Source organism: Panthera onca, chromosome D1, assembly GCF_046562875.1.
Source record: "Panthera onca isolate mPanOnc1 chromosome D1, mPanOnc1 haplotype 2, whole genome shotgun sequence".
Classification (NCBI taxonomy): domain Eukaryota; kingdom Metazoa; phylum Chordata; class Mammalia; order Carnivora; family Felidae; genus Panthera; species Panthera onca.
The window spans coordinates 85718924-85739900 of record NC_138348.1 but is presented as its reverse complement, the minus strand read 5'-3'; the positions used below and the strand labels follow the sequence as shown (position 1 = coordinate 85739900).

The following is a 20977-nucleotide window of genomic DNA, read 5'->3' as shown; positions in this document are numbered from 1 at the left end:
AAAAAAAAAAAAAAAAAAAAAAAAAAAAAAAAAAAGGTAGAGCAAAGCTGGCCCTCTGCTGGTGGAATAGTCCTACTGCATCCCAGAAAGCAGAAAGCTGGAGTTTTTTTAAGTTTCTGCGTTAACTTTCAGGGGCAGGAAAGGGACAGAAGATTTGGAAGATTCAGTAAGAAGGCCTTATTTGGTGCTATGCCTCTTTGCTCCCAATACTAGATTAGAAGATAAAGACAGGTGGGTGGCAGCATCGACATCCCCTCACATCTGCTAACATTTACCAACATTTCCATGGTTAATGCGTGTTGTAGCCCACGTACCATTCTTATCTTTGAGTCGACAGGTGTGTTGCAAATGTGTATCCCACAAGTTAATTCTTAGGGATTCGGCTCCTGAAACTTCTTGGGACACTGAATCAGACATTGCACTCTAGTCTGGGACAGGCTGAGGAGTGCCCACATGGCTTGAAGGGTTTCCCCTCCTGCTGTTAGGGAGGGGAGTCTTTCCCTAGCCTCCCTTTTTCTCTCTTCTTCCAGGGCCCCCAGGGCACCAGGAGACAGGACTGCAAAGCCTGTTCTCTTCCTCAAAAGAAGATGCAGCTAAGAATCTCCCAAAGTGGCAAGAATCCAACCTTAACCTGGAGTTTAGGGAAGAATAGCCAGTGTCCCAAGAGGTCTCTTCTTTCTTTACCCAGGGAGCAGCTTGTCCAGAAACAGAAAGAGTTCAACCAGGAAAGCCAAAGGAACAAGAAGGAAGCCCCATCCCCAGTTGTTCCTTGGAGAAGCCAGACTTCTCAGCTGCAGAATCTGGGACAGCATGTTTTATTTTCACCATAACCATCAAAGTCATAGACAGGGCAAACACATTCAGCCTGTGTACACTGTGAGCCAGAGTTAAGCTGGGACGTCCCTGAATCTGTCTCCCAGGACCAGAACTGCCTCATTAAAGGGATAAAAGATGATATCTGCTGAGCTGGTGGAAAGTGGTGGCTGCATTTTTATTAAAGTCTCTGCTGCAGCGGGCCCAGTCCCCAAAGGTTCATATTCCAAGAATCTCCACCCCTCTGCCTGGAGCATGTAAGTGATTCTCTGTAACTCATTAAGGTAAAACAAAAAGCTTTCTATTGTGCTTTTCGCACAGGAGTGATGTCGTTGCATAAAAGCTACACGTTTCTGCTCCTTGGCCATAGCCTGCAAAGATAAAACTGCCCTCATAATTTATAATAGGGGTCCCAGGAGCACCACACACGGTTGACATGGATGGATGCATCTTGAGCAGACTCATAAAGGGCCATGGCCCAGCACTGGCAATTCCAGAGCCTGACATTTTGGTATCTCTCTGGTAGGAGCAAGCCATCCCATCCGGAAGACTATCTTGCTTTGTCACATACCTTCTGGTCTGTGAGAGAGCCACCAAAGCTCTCAGTGATCTTAGACTAACCCCCACTACTGCAATTGGCAGGGCTCTCACGTTCTCACCTCGGTGCCAGGGCAAAAGTGAATCTAGCCATGTCATTGCCCCATAGATACATGGAGTCCCAAGAACCGACCTCACTGTCCTGGATCCCATCCTGGACCAGAAAAGCCAGAACAAATGACAAACGTGTCCAGGAAAATAGGTGTTGGCAGGCACAGTCTTCAAGTGGGCAACTCTTGGGGCTGCAGAAAGGCCCTTCACACGCCCAATTCCCCACCCAAACCTATGCTCCCTCTCTCTCTTTCTCCCTGTCTGGCTGGCCCCTACCCACATCCTCACATCCAAGGGGCTCAGTCCCCCGCTGAAGTACATCTCCCTACCTGAGGGTGGCGCTCTCCCCCTGCCGGACCGTCACGTTGTCCATAGCTTTGGGGAAGGTGGCATCTCCGCTGCGCACGGGCACTCCTGTGGGTACAAGGAACAGCAGCCTGAGAGACACGACCACGAGGCACTTCCAGGGCAGGAACAGGTACCCACAGACCCCCATCCTCGACAGCCACAACTTCCCAGAACTCCAGCAGAGGCACGGTCCTTGTCCCCCGCCCCGCACACCAGCGGGTCTCAGGCGGTGGTGTGGGGAGACGGAAAGGGGATGGAGCAAGCCAGAAGCAGAGAGGGGGAAGGAGGAGAAACGAGTCCAGGCTCTCCGGAGTCTAATGATTCTTCCTCAAATCCTGCCTCAGCTTTCCAGCCTAGCAGAACCAGATGCCCCCTCCTGCATCCAAAAAGAGCTTTCTTGACGCTCCCCTGGGGAAGAGGGAGGCAGCCGGGAAGGGAGAGGAAGAAGGAAGGTGCAGGGATGAAGGTCACAGATTGCTCTTTCTCTGCCTCTCTCTTCAAGATGCTACTTTAAGATTCAGTTGGGCACGTTCTGCAGAGGTCTGGCATCAAAAGTTTATAACCCAAAGAAGCAAGGCAAGTGTCTCTGACATAAAAGAGATGTCCTAAAAGCTGCCGCTTCAAGGAGAGGAGAAAATGTTTTATTAGCTCACACACATGTATAGATGTATTTATAGACCAGCCCGAGTCTCGCATCTGGAACCCAAAGGCGGCAAAAAGTTCCAGCGCGGGGACCGGCGGCCGTCTCAGCCCGAGGATCCGTCGGTGCCGTGGGCGTCCTCCACCGCAGCCCGGGCGGCGACTGGTGGCCAGCCCGGCCCGCGTCGCCAGCCCGCGGAGCGCCGCCCGGCGCAGGCTCCCGGCGCACGGGGAGCTGGCGGACGGCGCCCCCGCCTCCTCCGGGGACGTGGCACGGGACGCGGGGACGCGCGGACGCCACGCTCAGAGGCCGCCCCCGGCCTCCGCGCCGCCTTCCTCCCGGGAGCAGTCCAGAAGCGCGCGGGCCCCGACCGCCTGGGTTGTCATGGCAGCAGCTCCATCACTGACCGCCACTTTCTCCTGGGCCGGCGCCGAGCGAGCGGGCGGACTGCGCGCTCATCCCGGCGGGTGGGCGCGAGGCGCGGGGCTCGGGGCGCGGGCGCCCACCTTAACCCCTGCCGCGCCCACACGGGCTGTATCGCGGAGCGGCGGGAGGCAGGTGCAGCAGCCGGCTTCCCTCTCCCCCTGACACCCAAGCTAGCCGAGAGGATGCCGCGCCCCTCTCGGTGGCTTCTCCTGCAAGGGGCGGAGTGGGGGGGGGGGGGGGGCAGGGGAGGGGAGTGAGGGAAGAGAGAGTTCAGTAGCGGGGGGGCAGGGGGGAGCAGCAAATGAAAAATTGATGCTCGCACCTTCCCTCCCCGTGCTCAAGCAGAAGTTGGCAGACCCTGCCCTGGAGAACTGAACATCATTTCCTAGGAGGTAGCTAAACTGGTGTGTGCGTGTTCGCCACTGTCGCTGTTTGCCACCCCGCCAAGCTGCATACAGTACTATGGCAGAGCTCCCCGAAGCTTTTGTAAAAAGATGAAGTACACTCTCTGCTCAGATGACCCACCTCTGAGCTACGCCTGGCTCCAGACTCTGTCTCCCAAACTGGCAATTCTTAATTTCTTCTTACTGTACAACATACAGAATGGTCCACAACCTACTCCATGCGTATTATTCAAGTATTTTATTGTAAAAAAAAAAAAAAGTAAGAGATAGGAAAAACACATGGAGATCCTAAAAAGTATTAGAGTTGATTTTCAGAAACTCTATGGCTTTATGCTCTCAACATGAATTGGCCCCATAATGGTATTGGGAGGGGACTTGGTGGATAGGCTATCCTAAATGCCAACTTATCAGTTTCTTTGGGGCTTAGATTAATTTAGTTCAGTTCTAAACCAGAGTGCTCAGGCTTTCTTTGGGCCTCTCCTGTCACTTTTCTTGTCGCTCCTGGCAGAAGCCACTTCATACCTGACAGAAGCATAGCCTATACTCTATATCATAATTTAATGGTTGCTATGTGCATTTTCTTTATTCTTTCTCACATCCTTTTGTTAAATTAAGCAGGGCTCTGAACAATGGAATTTAATTCAAAAATAAGCTTTAAACTCTTGTTCATTACTTTAGCTGTTTAAGGATACAAAGACATCATACCTGCTCTTGGTTATGAGAGACTGAACACAAATAAATACTGCCCTATCCTCCCTTGTAAAATGGGAGCCCACATACATTCTTAGGCTTAAAGTTTTTAATGAGAGCATTACACCTCAGGAAAAAAGAATATGTATCACCAGTGTTGCTATGTATGCTTTATATCTTTTAATATAGTAAAAAACACATACCGTCTCCTTTCCAGAGAGGAGATATTAATGAAGGCAGGAGTTAGGCAGGACACTCATCCTGATTTCTTGGGCTACAACGTTGGGAGGAGAAAAGATGCCCAGAAGAGAGGCTCAGGCCTCAAAAAGCAGCCAAACTACTTACTTTGGAACCACCTGCCAGTTTTAATGGCATACATCTTTCCTTAAGATTTGAGTGTACCTGGGTTTTCTGTATACACATTATATGAAATCCTCTAAACTCTGAGATGCTCTTATCCGTTATCACCAGACTGTAAAGCCTTTTTTCAGTGCTTTAACCTGAGTAAAGCTGAGAACATAAGACTGTGCTTATGATTTTCTTCAATTACATACTTTGTATCTCGAACCCTGGGGGATGGTGGCATGGGGTTGGGTCAGCACTTGCCACTTGGTTGTAGTGGGCTCAGATGGCATTTCCTACTAATGCACCTGTAGGTCTGGTCCTAGTGATTCTCAGGAAATGCAAATGGGGCTGTTGCTAAATGCTAACTTAATCTATGAAGGATTGTTTGAAGTGGGAAAAGTTGTTGGGGAACAAGTCCAGCTGGGAAAAGAACAGAAGGGACAAGAAAAGAAGAGCAGCAGAGATAAGTTGAAGCAAGACATTATATATTCTTTTTTTTTATTTTTTTTATTAAAAAATATTTTAATGTTTATTTATTTCGAGAGAGAGAGAGAAAGAGAGAGACTGAGCGTGAGTAGGGGAGGGGCAGAGAGAGGGAGACACAGAATCCTAAGCAGGCTCCAGGCTCTGAGCTGTCAGCACAGAGTCTAACAGGAGGCTCAGATCCACAAACTGTGAGATCATGACATTAGCTGAAGTCGGCCACGCCCACTGAGCTACTCAGGTGCCCCGTATATATTCTTAATAATATGTAATAAATATTTCTTTTAAGGAAGGGATAAGTATCTGTGTTTTGCTGGGCTGGCTTTCCCCAACTATGGGTATCTGGAGTTCTAGAGAACAGGGCTTATTGTGTTTGCTCTCTTCTGTAAGCTGGCTTCCCAACTTCAATATTTGTGGGTGAATAAATGGCTGAATTCAAGAGCTAGTGAATCAGAGAAATGACTGCAGTGACCTAATCCTTATGTTAATCTTTGCCAGTCTGCAGTTTTGTAGGGGAGACTTCACTCATGTGTAAGGCATTGCTAGGGGCCTGTATTCCAATTATAGAGTAGGAAGCCCAACCAATTTGGAATGGGAAAGAAAACAGAGGTGAGGTTCACAATGAACAAGCACTACAGTGGTTTATATTGGGGGTTCTCTAAGAAATGTTTGCTTGAGTACCATGATGGGGAGACTCCCAATTAAACCCCTCTTGGATATATATCCACATACATGAAGACAAATTGTATGAGGACAGATTAAGAGTACTAAGAGTGTTTGTTCTGAATTTGGACTGTCTCTTTGAATACTGATTCCTCAAGCCTCCAGCTGTGTGACTGGTACCTATTAATACCTATCTTATGGGGGTGGGGATGTCTTGAAATTTCCCCAAGATTTTGTTTTGAGATCTAGTATGCTGATAGACATGGAGACAGCTTCCTTGAAAGAATTTATTTATTTCTTATCATTCCCAAGAGGAGAGGACGTGCAGAGCCACGAACGAAAGCACTAGGGTGGGTCAAGAAGAGAAAAGTCAAGAGAAGAGAAAGCAAAAGCCCAGAGCCTCAGCTGCAGTCTCCATGAGAAGGAGTGGGTGAGGCAGGGTTGGTGAGTTTGAGCAAGCTTAGGATCAGATTGTTCGAGTAATTTTGGCAGACTCTGGGCTACAATGGTGGTATCTAGTGTTCCTGAGGTGAGTTAGGGCAGAGGAAATATATTGGTGTGTAACAGTTGAATAAAAAAAAGGTGGTTTGGGGTATGGGCTCATACTTGATTGGTTTGCCTATAAAAGACATGCTGAAGGCAAGTTGCTTGCTTCTAGGAATTAGCTAACCCTAGAAAGGGCAGTTTATCCAGTATTAGCAAGCCTCCCAGATGTCAAGGCATCATAAAATACAGAAAATACTAAAAACATGATTAATACAAGGTGACAATTAATGAGACAATATGGGTAGCACATCACGAAAGAACTCAGCACTTTGGATGCATTTCGTAATCATAAATTATGATTATACAATATAACCACCACTTTCCTGTGATAACAACTTGTGACATGTAGAAAGACATGAGTGAAAGATTATAAATGTCCCATGTCCAAACTAGAGATTTGATTCAGATCTACAGACATCTTGATATTCATGGTGATTTACAATAGAAAAGACAGAGGTAGATCCAATGCAGTGCAGTCACTTCGGAAAACTTAAAGCAGAGAGGTGACATGAAATGAATGATAGTTTTGAAATGTGGTTGTCATGTAGAGAATGGTTTGCAAGGGTACAGAATGGAAGCAGGGAGATTTTCAAGATTAGAACAGGAAGGAAATAATGATGGTAGCAATGATGACGGAAAAAAATGGAAATGTGGGGCACCTGGGTGGCTCAGTCAGTTAAGCATCTGACTTCAGCTCAGGTCATGATCTCACAGCTCGTGAGTTTGAGCCCCACGTTAGGTTCTGTGCTGACAGCTGAGAGCCTGGATCCTGCTTTAGATTCTGTATCTCCCTGTCTTTCTGCCCACCCTCAGCTCATGTTCTCTCAATCTCTCTCTCTCTCTCTTTCTCTCTCTCTCTCTCTCTCTCTCTCTCTCAAAAATAAACATTAAAAAAATTTAAAAAATAATAAAAATGAAAATGTAAGGAGTATATCTTGGATGAACAGCATTTAGGACTTTCTGAGAGTTTGGGTTTTGGGATTGAGAAAGAAACAGGGTTTGAGGATGACTTCTAAGTTTTGGTTGGTAACTGGATATTGGGTGGTACAATTTCCTGTGAAGGGGATGTTTCCAGAAGGAATAGATTTTGAGAATCAGGAGTTGAAAGAGTGAATAGAAAGCTCCTTGAGACCGTCAGATGGAGATATGAGGTCGACAGTGGGAGAAAAGAGTCTGAAGCTTACTATACAGGACTGAGGACAACACTAGCATCTCATAGGAAACCTGCTTCCAAGCTTACTATTTTAAAAGATGTGGTAAAATTCTTTTGTGGGGGCATGTTATCCATGGAACCCTTATCCCAGATCTAGGAACCCCTCTGCCTTTGTTTGTACATTAGAAACAGCCCCCCTTATCTTAAGCTTCAGAATCTAAGCAATCCCATGGATTTCAATTTGTCTCTTAGTTTATTTCCTCTCCTCAGCTACATTTGAACTCTTGAGAGTAGATTTTAAGATTGACTCAGAATGAGGCCATGAAGTTATCAGTCCATTTTTGAAAACATGCTGCTAACTTCCCCTTAATAAGAGTCAAATGGCCCAAATTTAAGTCATGTGTCTACCATGATCTAGGTCAATTGAAAGAAAGCCTCTGTTTTAAAGTGTAGTAAGACTAGAACAGGGACACTGGAGTCTGTCTGAATCCTACCTCTAAATACATACTTCTGTGTGACTTTTTATAATTTTCTTAACTTTGCTAATCCTCAGTTTCCCATCTATAAGTAGAGACAATGATAATATTGAGTACATACAGTATTTGTGAGTGTTAAAATGAAATACTGCATGTAATGTCATCAGCATCCTGTCTGGCACTCAGTAAGCACTCAATATAAATGTTAGTTCTTATTACCTATACAAAGTGCCTAATTCTCCCCATGCACAAGTTTCTTCCCTGAAGTGGTTATGTGGACAGATAAGCTGTAGGGTGCAGAACAGGCAAATTCCCACTTGTTTGAAGGTCGTGTGTGTGTGTGTGTGTGTGTGTGTGTGTGTAATATGGGAAACAGGATAGGTATTTCTATGATTTCAAAGAAGAGCCAGTTTAGAATTAGAAGTCACCAAAAGATCACTTACAGATCAAAAGTGGTTATTAATAAGGTTTTATTTTACCGTGGAGAAGCTGCCTAGGAAAGGATGACTTTGGGGGAATTCTGGATCCAACAGAAATATCTGAATTTGCCTAATGAAATTTGTATCCAGTTGTAAAAGCAATTTCAAACTGTGTGTTATTCATAAATAAAGAAAACTTACAGCTTGTGTTTATCTGAGAAAAAATTGTACCCAGCTGCTCTGTGTGTGCATTAGGAATAAACATAAAGTAAGAAGCCCATGCATGATGCTTATTTATATTACAGAAACCTACCTAAATCAGTAAGGACCCAGTGGGGTGGAACGATCAAGGAGGCTTTGTAACTTAGCCTATAGAAGGTGGCTCTCTCCAGGTCCTCAGGACCTGGAGGTGTAGTAAACTAGAAATGTTTGCTAGTGATCAGAGAGGTAAGAACTGACTGGGCCTTCAGTTTCTAGGGTCAAGGAAGTTCCAAGAAATAGAAACAGATGCCAGAACACAATACTATGAATGAGACACAAGTAGTGAACTCTGTAAAACCTAAAGCAGTTTCCATATAATAGCTACCTATGTGATCATTGCTAGGTGGGAATGAGGAACTTCACTTCCAGTTGTCTCTTTGAACTTCTGCAAATGAAGCAAATATAAGTCAAACGGTTTTCCTGGTCAGCTGCTGACTTGAGGCCAGACTTTAGGTCACTTGAATCTTAATCTGTTCTTCTTTCATCATAGACCATTTCACATCCTTTCTAATACAGGGCTCATCTGCTTGAGCTGGTAAAAAGAACCAATATTGGGCATGAATTAAAATTCATGCTTCACATCCCAGCTCTGCCAATTATGAGCTCTGTGATCTTGGGCATATTACTTGTCTCCACTGTGATTTTATCTTTTCATCTGTAAACAGGGTTAATAAGAGCTTCTTCAAAGGGTTGCTGTGAGAATTAAGACAGATGATACACGTGAAAGCTCCTATTATAGTGCCCGGCCTGATGGCAGCTATCAGTGACAGTGAGCATTCAAGTCCCCTTCTCTATGCCAAAATTATTAAAACTGACCAAACCAAACCAAACCAAAACAAGTAAGACAACAAAAATAGCCCAAGGAATGAACAAAAACAGCAGCAAAAAACTAAAATAAACAAAGCCAACAGGAAAACATAAGGCACACAATATTTGCATTGTAAAAATATATAGGTGAGGTGTTCCCCAACACATAGAGAGTGATCTAAAGATAGCTGTAGAATCCGGTCTATGTATCATCCTCCTTATCTTACTCTCTTTTTTTTAAAATGTATGTGTGTGTTTGTGTGTGTGTGTGGCATATGTGCACATGCATTTAATTATCTTTCTCCATTAGAAACGCAAGGTCCGTGAGAGAAGGATATCTGTCTTGTCATCCCTGATTCCTCTACTGTGGACTAGAGCTTGGGACAGAGTAAATATCAAATATTTGCTGCATGAGAGAACTGATGTCCACTATACATAATCTGTAGAAAGTCAGTGAGGTGGACAGCAGAGGGTCCAACCCCATCCCCACCAGGGACTCTCTTTACTATGCTCTCATTTCTTCCCTGGCCCCCAAACTCGCCAAGGGTGGGACATCGCAAAGCATCAACCACATTAAAGTACCTCCTTCTAGAAAAAATGGAGACTCCTTTAAAGGGACCAATTTCCAAAGCCTCATTACTTAATAGTAATGAGTTCTAGAAATCAAATAACATATAATTCTAGAAATCAAATAACAAAAAACATTATAGTGAGAACTACAAACCATAAAATGAATTTTTAAAAGCTCAATAGGGGTTATTACAGTCTTTCTCCTCCCAGGTCTCACTCATGCTTCCACTGTAATGGGTGGGAAATGGATCATTCCACTCAGGGAACCAAGGTGTGAAGGAGAGAGGGATCAATCTGTCTGGCTCTAAATCTGGACCTGCCACGGAGAAGCTGGGGCCTTGGGCAATGGGCCAGAGTTCTCTGGGGCCAAGTTTCCTCAATGGTTATTTGGGCAACATTAACATTATTTTCTTTCTTTGAAGAATTGAACAAGTTTTACATGAAATACCTAGCAGAGGTCTGGACACATTGTAAGTATCAATAAGCAGGATGCTACTTCACCTGGGCTAAAACGAAACTGCTCTCTCTTGTTCTTAGAGAGGAACTAGAACTTGTGCATTTATATTATCACAATCTTATCACATTGGCCAATTTGTTTTATATTGTTTATTTTGTTGACCAGTTCATTCAATCATTCATTGTTGTGGTTTTGGTTTTGGGGGTTCTTTGACCAATATTAATTGAATATCTGGGCACTTTACTGGGCCTGGGGATACTAACAATATGATATATTACCTACCCCCAGGGAGTTTATAGCCTAGTAAGGCAAATAAATCAGATTTTGAAGTACAATATAAGATTTAAAGTAACAGTATGCAAGGATGCCTCAGTATCTCAGAGTTGGACCATCTAAACTGGATTTGGGGTGTCAGAAAGCTGATCAAAGGAAGTGAGCCCTAAATTCACGCCTATAGGCTGAAGTTTTAGGGTTCAGGCTGCCACTTGGCTTCTGATGTTGGCAGCAGAGCAGATAATGTTACCAATCAGAGAAACAGCAAGAGGAGTTGATACTGAGTGGACGGTGACCAATGATAAATGCCGAATGGAAACTGCCAGTGAAATATCCAAGTAAAGATTTCTGTTGGCATGAGGATATTTAGGTTCTGAGCTTGAGAAAGAGACAATGTTTACAGTTACAGATTTTGGAATCACCTCTGTAAAAGTGGGAGCTGAAGCCCTGGGTAAGAATAAAGTCAGTCAACAAGGGCAGTGGAGTTAGAAGGAATATAGCATTAGTGTGGATTCTGGGCAATGCAAACATTTAAGGAGTGAGCAGAAGAACCCATGAAGGAGTCTGATGAGTAACTAAAAAACAGAAGGAAAATCAGGGATTGATAGCTGCATAGAAATCAAGGCGGAGGCTAATCAGGAAGAAGGGATTGTTTAACAGTGTCAGATGCTAGAGAATTCAGGTTAGCGAAGGATGGACAATCAGGCTTTTGGTCCTGCACAGTGGAAGATGCTGGAGACATTGGCACAAGCAGTTTCTCTGGCAGGGTTGTGGAAGTTAGGTGCTGAACTTAGGTGGGATGGAATACGAGTAGTGCAGAAAGCAGATGTGGCCAGGCTTTCAAGATCACCTCTGAGTGAATGAAAAGAAAAAAAAAAAAAGTGCAGCTCTAACTAGACAGAGATATGGGTCTGGAAGGGGTTAGTGCTGTGTTTTGTTTTATTTCACTTCAGCATGAGAGACTTGAATATTGATATGTAGTGTCTGAAGTCAGAGTTCCCTGGAGGTGCCATAGACCCGCCTGTGCTAATCACAGCATCTTGTAACATGGCTAATGATTAATAAATGTGTTAGGATTAATTGTTTCAGTTTAGAAGTTCCATGTCTGGACCCACTCAGGGACAGACCAACCAACCAACCAGCATTCATTTTATTTTTTATTATATTTTTATTTGGAGAGAGGGAGCAGGAACAAGGGAGAGAGAGAGAGAGAGAGAGAGAGAGAGAATGTTAAACAGGCTCCATGCTCAGTGCAGAGCCCAATGCTGGGCTCAGTTCCACAACCCTGGGAGCAAGACCTGAACTGAAATCAATAGTCGGGTACTCAACCAACTGAGCCACCCGGGTTCCCCAACTGCCCAACCAACCAACACTTAAAAACTGACAGTGGCTTTCCTCATCATTATAATCATCATCATCATCATCATCATCATCACACCAGAATATATACCTCACAATTTCATATAATTATTTTAACACCTGTATTAGGAAGGTATTATTTGGTTAAAAAACTGATACATAGAGAAGAAAGATTACTCCTAGTGATTTCTAGAAACTCTAAGTAGAAAATGCTAAATCTTTTCCTGCCCCCCCCCCCATGGTTCCCTGGCCTGTCACCAGTGCCCATAACAATATTGTTGGGATATAGCAGATTTTCAATAAATATTTATTTAATAAATAATAAAGAATAGTCATGTGTCTCCAGCCCTTACTCTGAAATCTCACAGGTATCATAGCTATTCAAGAGTCACACACCAAATAATACATAGTTGAATATATTTATCCTCATTTAGACATTGGATGTGATTTTACTGGTAGCAGTTTAGCTTGAGGTGAAGAAAAAGAATTAGAATTATATGCTCTGTGCCCATATATGACTGATGCTGGACCATACTATTATTTATATTGTGAGAAGCTCTTCATGGGAGGAAAAGAGTTGCTGTATGACATGGCTAACAAGTTAGGTGGATGGGCTTCAGATATGAATATCCTAATTAATAAAACAAAACCATATTAATCAGAAGCATAGCTTGTGATTTACATAATCACTGTGATATATGGTCACTTAGCATAATGAGTAAGCCTCTCATAAAGTATTATGACATCACAGAGTGCAGACTTTATTCACTTACTTGTATGAGTTCTCAGGCTCTCGGGTGTGCACTTGTGGTATAGTGACATTTTAAAATGTATTTTTATTGTGATTTTTGGCCAAAAAAGGCTGTGGTGCATTGGCCGACATAGTCTCTAAAATTCTGTTGGGCTGTAAGCATCATCACCACCGCCTCAGAAATATCTAGGATTTGTCTACAAACCACCTCTTTTTTATCACCAGGAATGCTCCCCCACCCACCTCTTAACTTAGCACCAAAATTTTGCTGACTGTAATCCTGAAAATTCTGTCTCATCTCATCCCAGTTGCTCTAGCTCCTAGCTCCGGGTTACCTCACTAGATGCATTCAGTGTCACAAATACTGAGACATGGTGGGGGGGAAGACAACCAACAACAACAACAAAAAACCTCCCTGGATCATGGGGCTGTAAATTGCCTGTGGTGGCAAGAAGTCTTTCCCTTCCTGAGAAGGGAGAGGACAAAATCAGTGTTTGACTTTCCCTCCTCCAGGGGTCAAGAAGTCTTTGGAAAGATAAAGGGAAAGGAAGTGGCAAAACAAAAGCAGAAGACAAGGAAAGAAAGGAGAATTACAGGGGAGAGAGAGGACAGGTCCAGGCATCTTGTATGAGTCAGAGTTCTCCAGAGAAACAGACACAGTAGAATTTTGCATATATGTTACTTCTCCCTCTCTCTGTCCTTCTGTGTGTGTGTGTGTGTGTGTGTGTGTGTGTGTGTGTGTGTGTTAAGGATTAATTTATGTGATTATGGAAGCTGACAAGTCCAAAGTGTGTGGGGTAGGCCAGTAGGCTTGAGACCCAGGGAAGAGTTAATGTTACAGTTCAAATCTGAAGGCTGTCTCCTAGTAGAATTCCCTGTTTCTCAAGGGAGGTCAGTTTTCTTCTATTAAGGTATTCAACTAATTGGATGAAGTCCATGCATATTATGGAGGGTGATCTTCTTTCCTCAAAATCTACTGACTTAAATGTTAGTTTCATCTAAAAAATACCTTCAAGGAAACATCTAGAATAATGTTTGACTCTATATCTGGATACTGTGGCCTAACCAAGTTGACACATAAAATTAACCATTACACATCTCAATTGCCCTTTGAAGCAGCCCTACTGAAAGGATTAAAATGTGCTTTCTCTCAGGGACGTCATAGAAAAGGAAGGGGAGGAAAAGTGACCTCTACCCCTCCCCAGATAGTTTTACTTTGGGCAAGCTAATGCCTGACTTCTTTCTCAAAAAATAAAGCCCAATTAGAGTTTAAGGAATTCCAATCACAAGACACTTGAAAAGAGTTCATATGTTGGTGTGAGTGGATTTTATGGAAAGTGCAAATTGTTGTTCCCTTTCATAAGTGGAAGGAAAAGGCCATAAGGCAGAGTGGTAGAGAAACAAGGACTCTGAAGCCACAGAGAAAGAGGAAGAAAATGGAGCAGAGAGAGGTGAAAAATAACTTTGTAAAAAGCATAATTGTGCATGTGGCCTGGACGTATCTGCATCTACTTTGGGAAAAACTCAGAATCTGCATACATTGAGACTATATGCAGGCACAGGTACAGAAGTGCTACCTGAATCTGGGGAGGTGGAGAGGAAATTAAGAGAAGATACTTCAAGGCAAACTCTTTTAATAGAGGGAAAAAATGAACGCAGTCTTTTCTTATATCACACGTAGTAATCTCAATTGTTCCTTCAATGAAACTGGGTGATTGCCTGTATATGATCCAGAATGGAACATGATCCAACAGACTTACTGTTACGTGGCAAAACTCCAACCATCAATTAAGGAATGGAAATAGGGAAGCATGTGTCCATTTTGGCTCTAAAACAGAGTTTAAACACACAGCTTCGACCTCTTGACTTGTATCAGAAAGACTAAACTACTAGGTATAAAACACTAGAGAGAAAATTTAGAATCTACTACTCTTACTGCTGTTATTAATGATAGGAATGATGATGATGAGATAATGATACTTATTGAATACATACAACATACCAGATTCTAAGATAAATGGCATGTAACAGAATTACATCAGCTAGCCAACAATCCTAATTTGACAGGTTGAAAACCTGAGGCTCAGAGTGGGTGATCTGTACAGACCCGAGTGTCAGGAGATAAGAGCTCCTCTAAAGCCCCAGTCCTTCCTCCTTACCATGCCTGAGCCACAAGTTTGATGCTTTTAGCCTCTTAAGAGTCCCCTTATCAAGAAATCAGGAATCCCATGAGTGCAAAAAGCACAATTGTGAGGGAAGGTGGGAGGCTGGAACAAGGCCAGGAACAGGAGTGCTGATGGAGGATGGTGGAGGTTAAGAGGGGAACACAAGACAAAAGGCAAAGCGGGATCCCTGTAAAAGCACAGGCTGCTTCAGCTGAGGGTAAAGCAAGACCGTGAAATAAAGCTGTGTCTTCTGCTCTCTTTTCCACTGTTTCCCTCCCCCTCTCCATCTGTCTAGCTTCCCTTTTCTCTCTTCCACTGTCTCTACTCCCTTTGCAAATCTTCATCTGCTAATTTCCATCCAACACGTTTATGAATTAATTCCAACACTTTTCTCTTTCTGTCAAGATATCCTTGCTTTCTAACCTCCCCCATTGCTTCGACAACGTGTGCATTTTATTCCACAGGCTGTTATTCAGACAGCTCCCAGACGTAGTTATTTGTTCTGACATCTTTGTGTATGCAATAAGCCCATGTCACTGCAGGTCTGCAGAGAAGAGAGACCAGGTCTACAGCTGGACAACCTTGTAACTGTGGCCAGGCTGGGTGAGAGTGAGGTTGAGGACACAGGGGAGGGTCCAGAAGAGAAGCATCAGGGGACTCACATAATAATCGTGTGCTGCCTGCTACAGGCAACCAAACTCCCAGATTCCAGAATAGGGCATTGGCAACTTTCTTCTGCAGGTGGCAAGGGTTTGTCAGAAATGAATTCTCATTGTTCTCATCTTAATTAACTCAGAGTAATGGTGATGGAATGGGGCCTTAAAACTAGTTTTCTTGGAAATGAATAAACTGGAACACACATAAACAGTACACCAAGTTATATCCCAGCATCTTTTTGGCTCTGAAATACCTATGTTTCTCAGTGCATTGAAATGTTGAAGTATAGATTCAGATATTCGCATCTTATATCAATCAAGAATAAATGCATTTTAAGGATAAGCAACACAAAGAAATGAGTAGATCCAAACAGCAGAAGAAATAAACAAATAGTGTATAAAGTTCCAGGCATGGTAGTTTCTATATACATTTTTGATAGATAGACTGATTGATTGGTGGACTGGTAGTTTCTATATACATTTTTGATAGATAGACTGATTGATTGGTGGACTGGTGGATGTATTTAATGTAGAAGAGCCAAGAGAATGCTATTTGTAGACTTGGCAAGGGGACAAAGCCAGTGCAAAGCACACTGATATAAGATGTAAGTAACTCCATCCATTGCATAAATATATCCAAAGAATGGTAGATGCAAGTACACAGAGAGCTGGTGGGAAGGAACTGAGCAGATCAGTTTCAGACTTTGGAGAAGTCAGTCCAGCATTCCTGCCTGTGGTTTCCTCAACTGTAAAATAAGCTATTGAACTAGATCATTTACAAATCCACTTTCAGATGTAATAGCCTATAGATCCATGACCATCACTGGACCACTGGATCCTTCCACAATAATGTTCACATTTGCATCTCTCTCTGCTTTAGCCCATGATGCCTCTTCTATCCAAAACCCCTCCTTTGCCAACGAAATTCCAAAGCTCATCTTTAAGACCCAGCTCAAATATTACCTTGTCTGGGCATTTCCCCAGTTCCTAGGCATGAGTAACTCATTCCTCTTCTGTACCTCCTCAGAATTTTATCCTTCTTTACTATAATCTTACAATACATTTGACATAGTTGAGTACAGGACACTTTCTCTTTGCTAATTTAGTGAGAATCATGTCTGTCTCTATTCTCAGCACCAAACCCAATGCTTAACAAAAAGAAGGTGTTCAGTAAAGCTTTGCTAAATGAATGAATGTGCCATTTTTCTGCAGGACATCCATTTTCATAGCGGCATTGACTTTTAACTGGATGTATAAGAGCACAGCACAATGGAGTGCCAAGGAGGCTTCTTGATGAATCATCTCATCATAGGAAAGCAAAGCACAGAAACTAGCCCAATTATCATACCCCACCCTGCCTGGGCTCTTCCTGACTGTACACACTTCCCTGTCATGGTGAAGACAGCATCTAACAGACAAAGGAGAGTGTGCCTGGGAACTCACGTTTCCTTGCAATTAGCAAGCTCCCACATGGTAAACAGTCTAATTTTGCTCGTACATCAGCAGTTTGCCTAATCAGTGATTTCCACTCAGAGCTTGAGGAAAAGATTTGAAGTCTAGACCATAGTGTGAGATAATGGAAAATTGTGGTCCAAAGGAAAACCCTGTCTGTTATCCTTATACTTGTCATAGAACAGGGCACCAAATTAAGGACATGGTCCTTTATTTCTTTATAGTTACTCCTTCAGTATGCAAATCCATCTTTAAAACTACTGTTTTAGCTAAGACCACTGTTGCACTGTTCCAACTTGAAAGATAGTCCACCTTTCAGGAAAGGCCCTGATAAAGATTGGGGGAAACATCATTTGGATCCATTCACAAGCAGACACTTAACTGCATTCGATTTTTCAGTCTTTGCCTTATTTTATACAACGTGTACTTTAAAACAGGGGTTCTCCACCAACGTAGCTTTTGGCTTCAGCAACTTTGACCTCAAAAACATTATCTTCCCATTAGTCATACTTCCCTAGGTGGGTGAGAAACAAACACAGAGACTGGTTTATCTGTTGGAACAACAGCGCTGCTTGACAGAGCACATAGGTATCCATAAATGTGGACCTACAGCGCTGACATCTGATACTGCCCCAGCACCTCGAGACATGGAAACTGACATGACATTATCCACCCCACATTTAAGTCCTCAAGGGCATGATAGAGCAGCTTCAGGTTGGGAAATAGACATTTAAGAAATCACTGTATCATAGAATTTTGGATTGGGGATGGGACTTAGACATTAGCTTAGCTTTGTTAAACTGAAGTTAATGCTGGAAACTCCTATATACAATGCCTGGCTGGTGGTCACCAGGTTTCATTTGGGTATTTCTATGGTCACGCACCACAGATGGTCTTACAATACTGACAGGCAGCACTTGCTGTTAGAATGTTCTTCCTATTTCCTTTTGTTCTACTATTCTGACCTAGAAGAAGGGAAATGTGAGGCAACAAGGATGCTGAGGTCTAGGTTGTCCATAAATATTAGTTTTTTTCCTATCACCATTACAATATTATTACTGGTTACTACATGGTGGCTGTGGTGGTTTTATCATTATTATGTCTATTTTACATTTGAATATTGTCTCTGTCCTAGCTACACATTAGAGGTAGGCCCTCGAGGTTTCAAGGGGGCCTTGAACTGTGTCTGGAATCTCCCTCCACTGGCCCCCAACTTCACACACTTGGAATTGAGTTTAGTTTTTTGTGCATTGGATATTGGCTCGGAATTGCAGAATCAAGCCTGTGCCCACCCTGCAAACAGCAGTTGTGTGCATGAGGGAGGCCTCAAGGCTGGCAGATAAACCTTCTGTGCTGAGCCCAGAGGGCAAGACATACACATGGATGTGAGAAAAAAAGGTTCAGTCCAGGAAATGCCCAGCACAGGGAAGCAAATGATGGATAAAACTAGAGAAGGGGGAAACATGGGTAATAGGAAAGGCCCCCTTCTGCACAGACCCTGTCCGAACAGTCCAGACTCTAAACACCCATGGAAATGCTACTTGAACAAGAAGAGAGACTCACCAGCTAAACACTGGATTCACCTCCCCCCTCACGATTGCTGCTGTTTTTCCTAACAGATGTGCTATGGACACATATGGAGCACACATTAGCCTGACACTAGTGTAAGAGCAGGGAATTTAGAATTCTCCAGATTTGGGTTCAAATCCTTGTTCCACCACAGAGGTTATCAATAGAAGGCATATCTCATAACCTCTCAGAGCCCCAGTTTTCTTATGTGAAAATGGAGGATGGCAACAGCACCTACCTAGTTGGCTGTGAGGTGATTTCATGAGATGGCATTTGGAATGTCTAAGACCTTGGTTAAGAAAGCCAGTGTGCCTTCTCCACCTCTAAACCTTCTCACCAGTTTCTCCTATTAACATTTCTCCTCCTCTTCCTTCCCCAGCACCACTCTTAAAGCCCAGCCTAATACCCCTTCCTCCATGGTCTTCCAGTCCTCACTGAGTTCCTCTGAATCCCTGCAGTATGTAAGTTCAACTTGTGCCATTATGTAGCATCACTGTCTGCCATGGTGGATTCAAACTGAAATCATTTGACTCCTATTCCCTGCTGTTTTTATATTGCAACATGCCATATTTTGCATTCTTGTTTATCAAGGATGTTATTCTTATATGTCTAATTGGAGAGTTTGTTTTTTCAGGATGTTAACAATTCCCTGTACTTTCCTGTAGCTCTCATTGTGTGGGTGATGCACTGCAGGAAAACAAGTTTAGGTAACCAGAGTTCAAATCTGGATGCTACCACTTCTCCGCTGTGCAACCCAGGGCAGTTTGCTTATCCTCATAAGCCTCATTTTCCTTACCTGATAAAAAAAAAAAAAAAAAAAAAAAAAAAAAAAAAAAAAGAGTTCCTACCTTACTGGGTTGCTATTAGTATTAAATCCATTAATCCTTCTTAAGTACTTATACATTTTAATTCCCAAATTGTGGTAGACATAGAGATGAGCTGGTTGTGTTCTTCTTCAAGGAAACACTTACCTGCCTAGCTACTGGCAGTGCTATTTGAAGCCAGCCTTCAGGAATTTCCTCTTCTGCAAAGAGACCCCTCCCCAAGTGCATGACCTTCCCACAAGGCCCCCCTCCAATGACTACTCAAAGTACAGACCTGGTTATTTCCACCCAAAAAGAGACAGACTAGATAGGATAAGACTTTGTCACACCGTGACCTCTGCTCATCATGCTCCTGCCCCATCCCCTCACAGTTGTTGATCCAAAGGGAATTTCCTAATAAACTCTTCATGTACTAACCACCATCTCAGAGAACCCAACCTGGGACTGCCATAGCCATTATCACCATCACGATCATTATCAGCTCCTCCAAGCCTCTGTTTAATTGCAAGTAAGTTTACCTCAAAGAGTGCTAGTTAGTATTCAGTAAAATGCTGTGCATTGGTGATTGCTACAGCCCCTCCCCCCCCACACACACTCCTGGTAGACAGTCCCAAGAGTTCTATGCATATTTGGCGATTGATTGACCTAAAATGCAGTGAGCCAGAGATAGCAGAGGTGAGGTTCTATGAGCAGAGAACCCCATGATTACCAGGCTTTCTGGCCACTGGAAGAAGGAATTGTTATCCTGAGAATCACTTCCCTTTACCCCTGCATTCTACAGCAGCCCTTTGCTCTCACAGCAACACTGGTCCATAAATGTTTGCAAAGGTTCTGAAATTATTTCATAAACATAGTTTTTTATCTTTACTACATATTATTATTTTACTCATGGCTGAAATTTTTATTTTTTAACTATAATAATTATACCAGCATACCAAGAGATAAAGATGTCCTAAAGATTTTTTAAATGTCTTTTATTTATTTTGAAAGAGAGACTGAGCATGAGTGGGGGAGGTGGGGCAGAGAGAGAGAATCCCAAGCAGACTCCACACTGTCAGTGCAGAGATCAGACCAACACAGGGCTCAATCTCAGGAACCATGAGATCAAGAGTTTGATGCTTAACTGACTGAGCCACCCAGGCAGCCATAAAAGCAATATTTTAAACACTGGACTAAAATCTTTTGTGAAAAGGAGCAACATACTATTTCATATATATATATATATATATATATATATATATATATATTCATTTTCATTTATAGTATATATAGTTTCCATATATATATATATATATATATATATATATATATATATATAGTGTGTATGTGTGTGTATGTGTGTGTGTGTATAATATATTCTATACATTGTAGATGAAACTGAATGATTTGGCCATAATAGGTCCTCAGTATGGATTACAGATGTCATGTGTGTCTATCTGATTCTACACTGCCAGTTCTCTTTAACTCCATGTGCTCAAGGAAAAACAATTGTAGCCTCTGAAAAATTCATTTCCCAGAGTACATACCTAGCCAAAATTCATCCCACTTTACCTGACAGCTTTTCAGTTTGTCTCAACCCTCTTTCCACCCCTTGGTAGAAATGTAGAATCTTCAAGTTCTGCTCACCTTCACCGTGAAGAGAAAAGCATAAAAAGAAAAACAAACAATAAAAACAAACAAAACAAAACAAAACAAACTCTACCAGACTGAGCACAAAACCTGAGCTGACCCTGAGCTCTGCCTGAAGAAAATGAGTCCTAAAGCCATTGCCGAAGGCTG

The 20977-nt window shown here is 42.9% G+C and overlaps 1 protein-coding gene across 9 annotated transcripts in view; it reads right to left on the bottom strand.

Moving 5' to 3' along the window:
• The window catches only part of OPCML (opioid binding protein/cell adhesion molecule like), a 1068196-nt gene that overhangs the window by 504281 nt on the left and 542938 nt on the right, over positions 1 to 20977 (bottom strand). For 4 of the 9 annotated variants that reach the window (XM_060605263.3, XM_060605264.3, XM_060605267.3 and 1 more), the window contains exon 1: positions 1791 to 2459. In XM_060605263.3, coding sequence (XP_060461246.3) covers positions 1791 to 1957 — 167 coding nt within the window. In that variant the 5' untranslated portion in view covers positions 1958 to 2459. The other 5 variants (XM_060605271.3, XM_060605272.3, XM_060605265.3 and 2 more) reach the window with 3 other exon arrangements.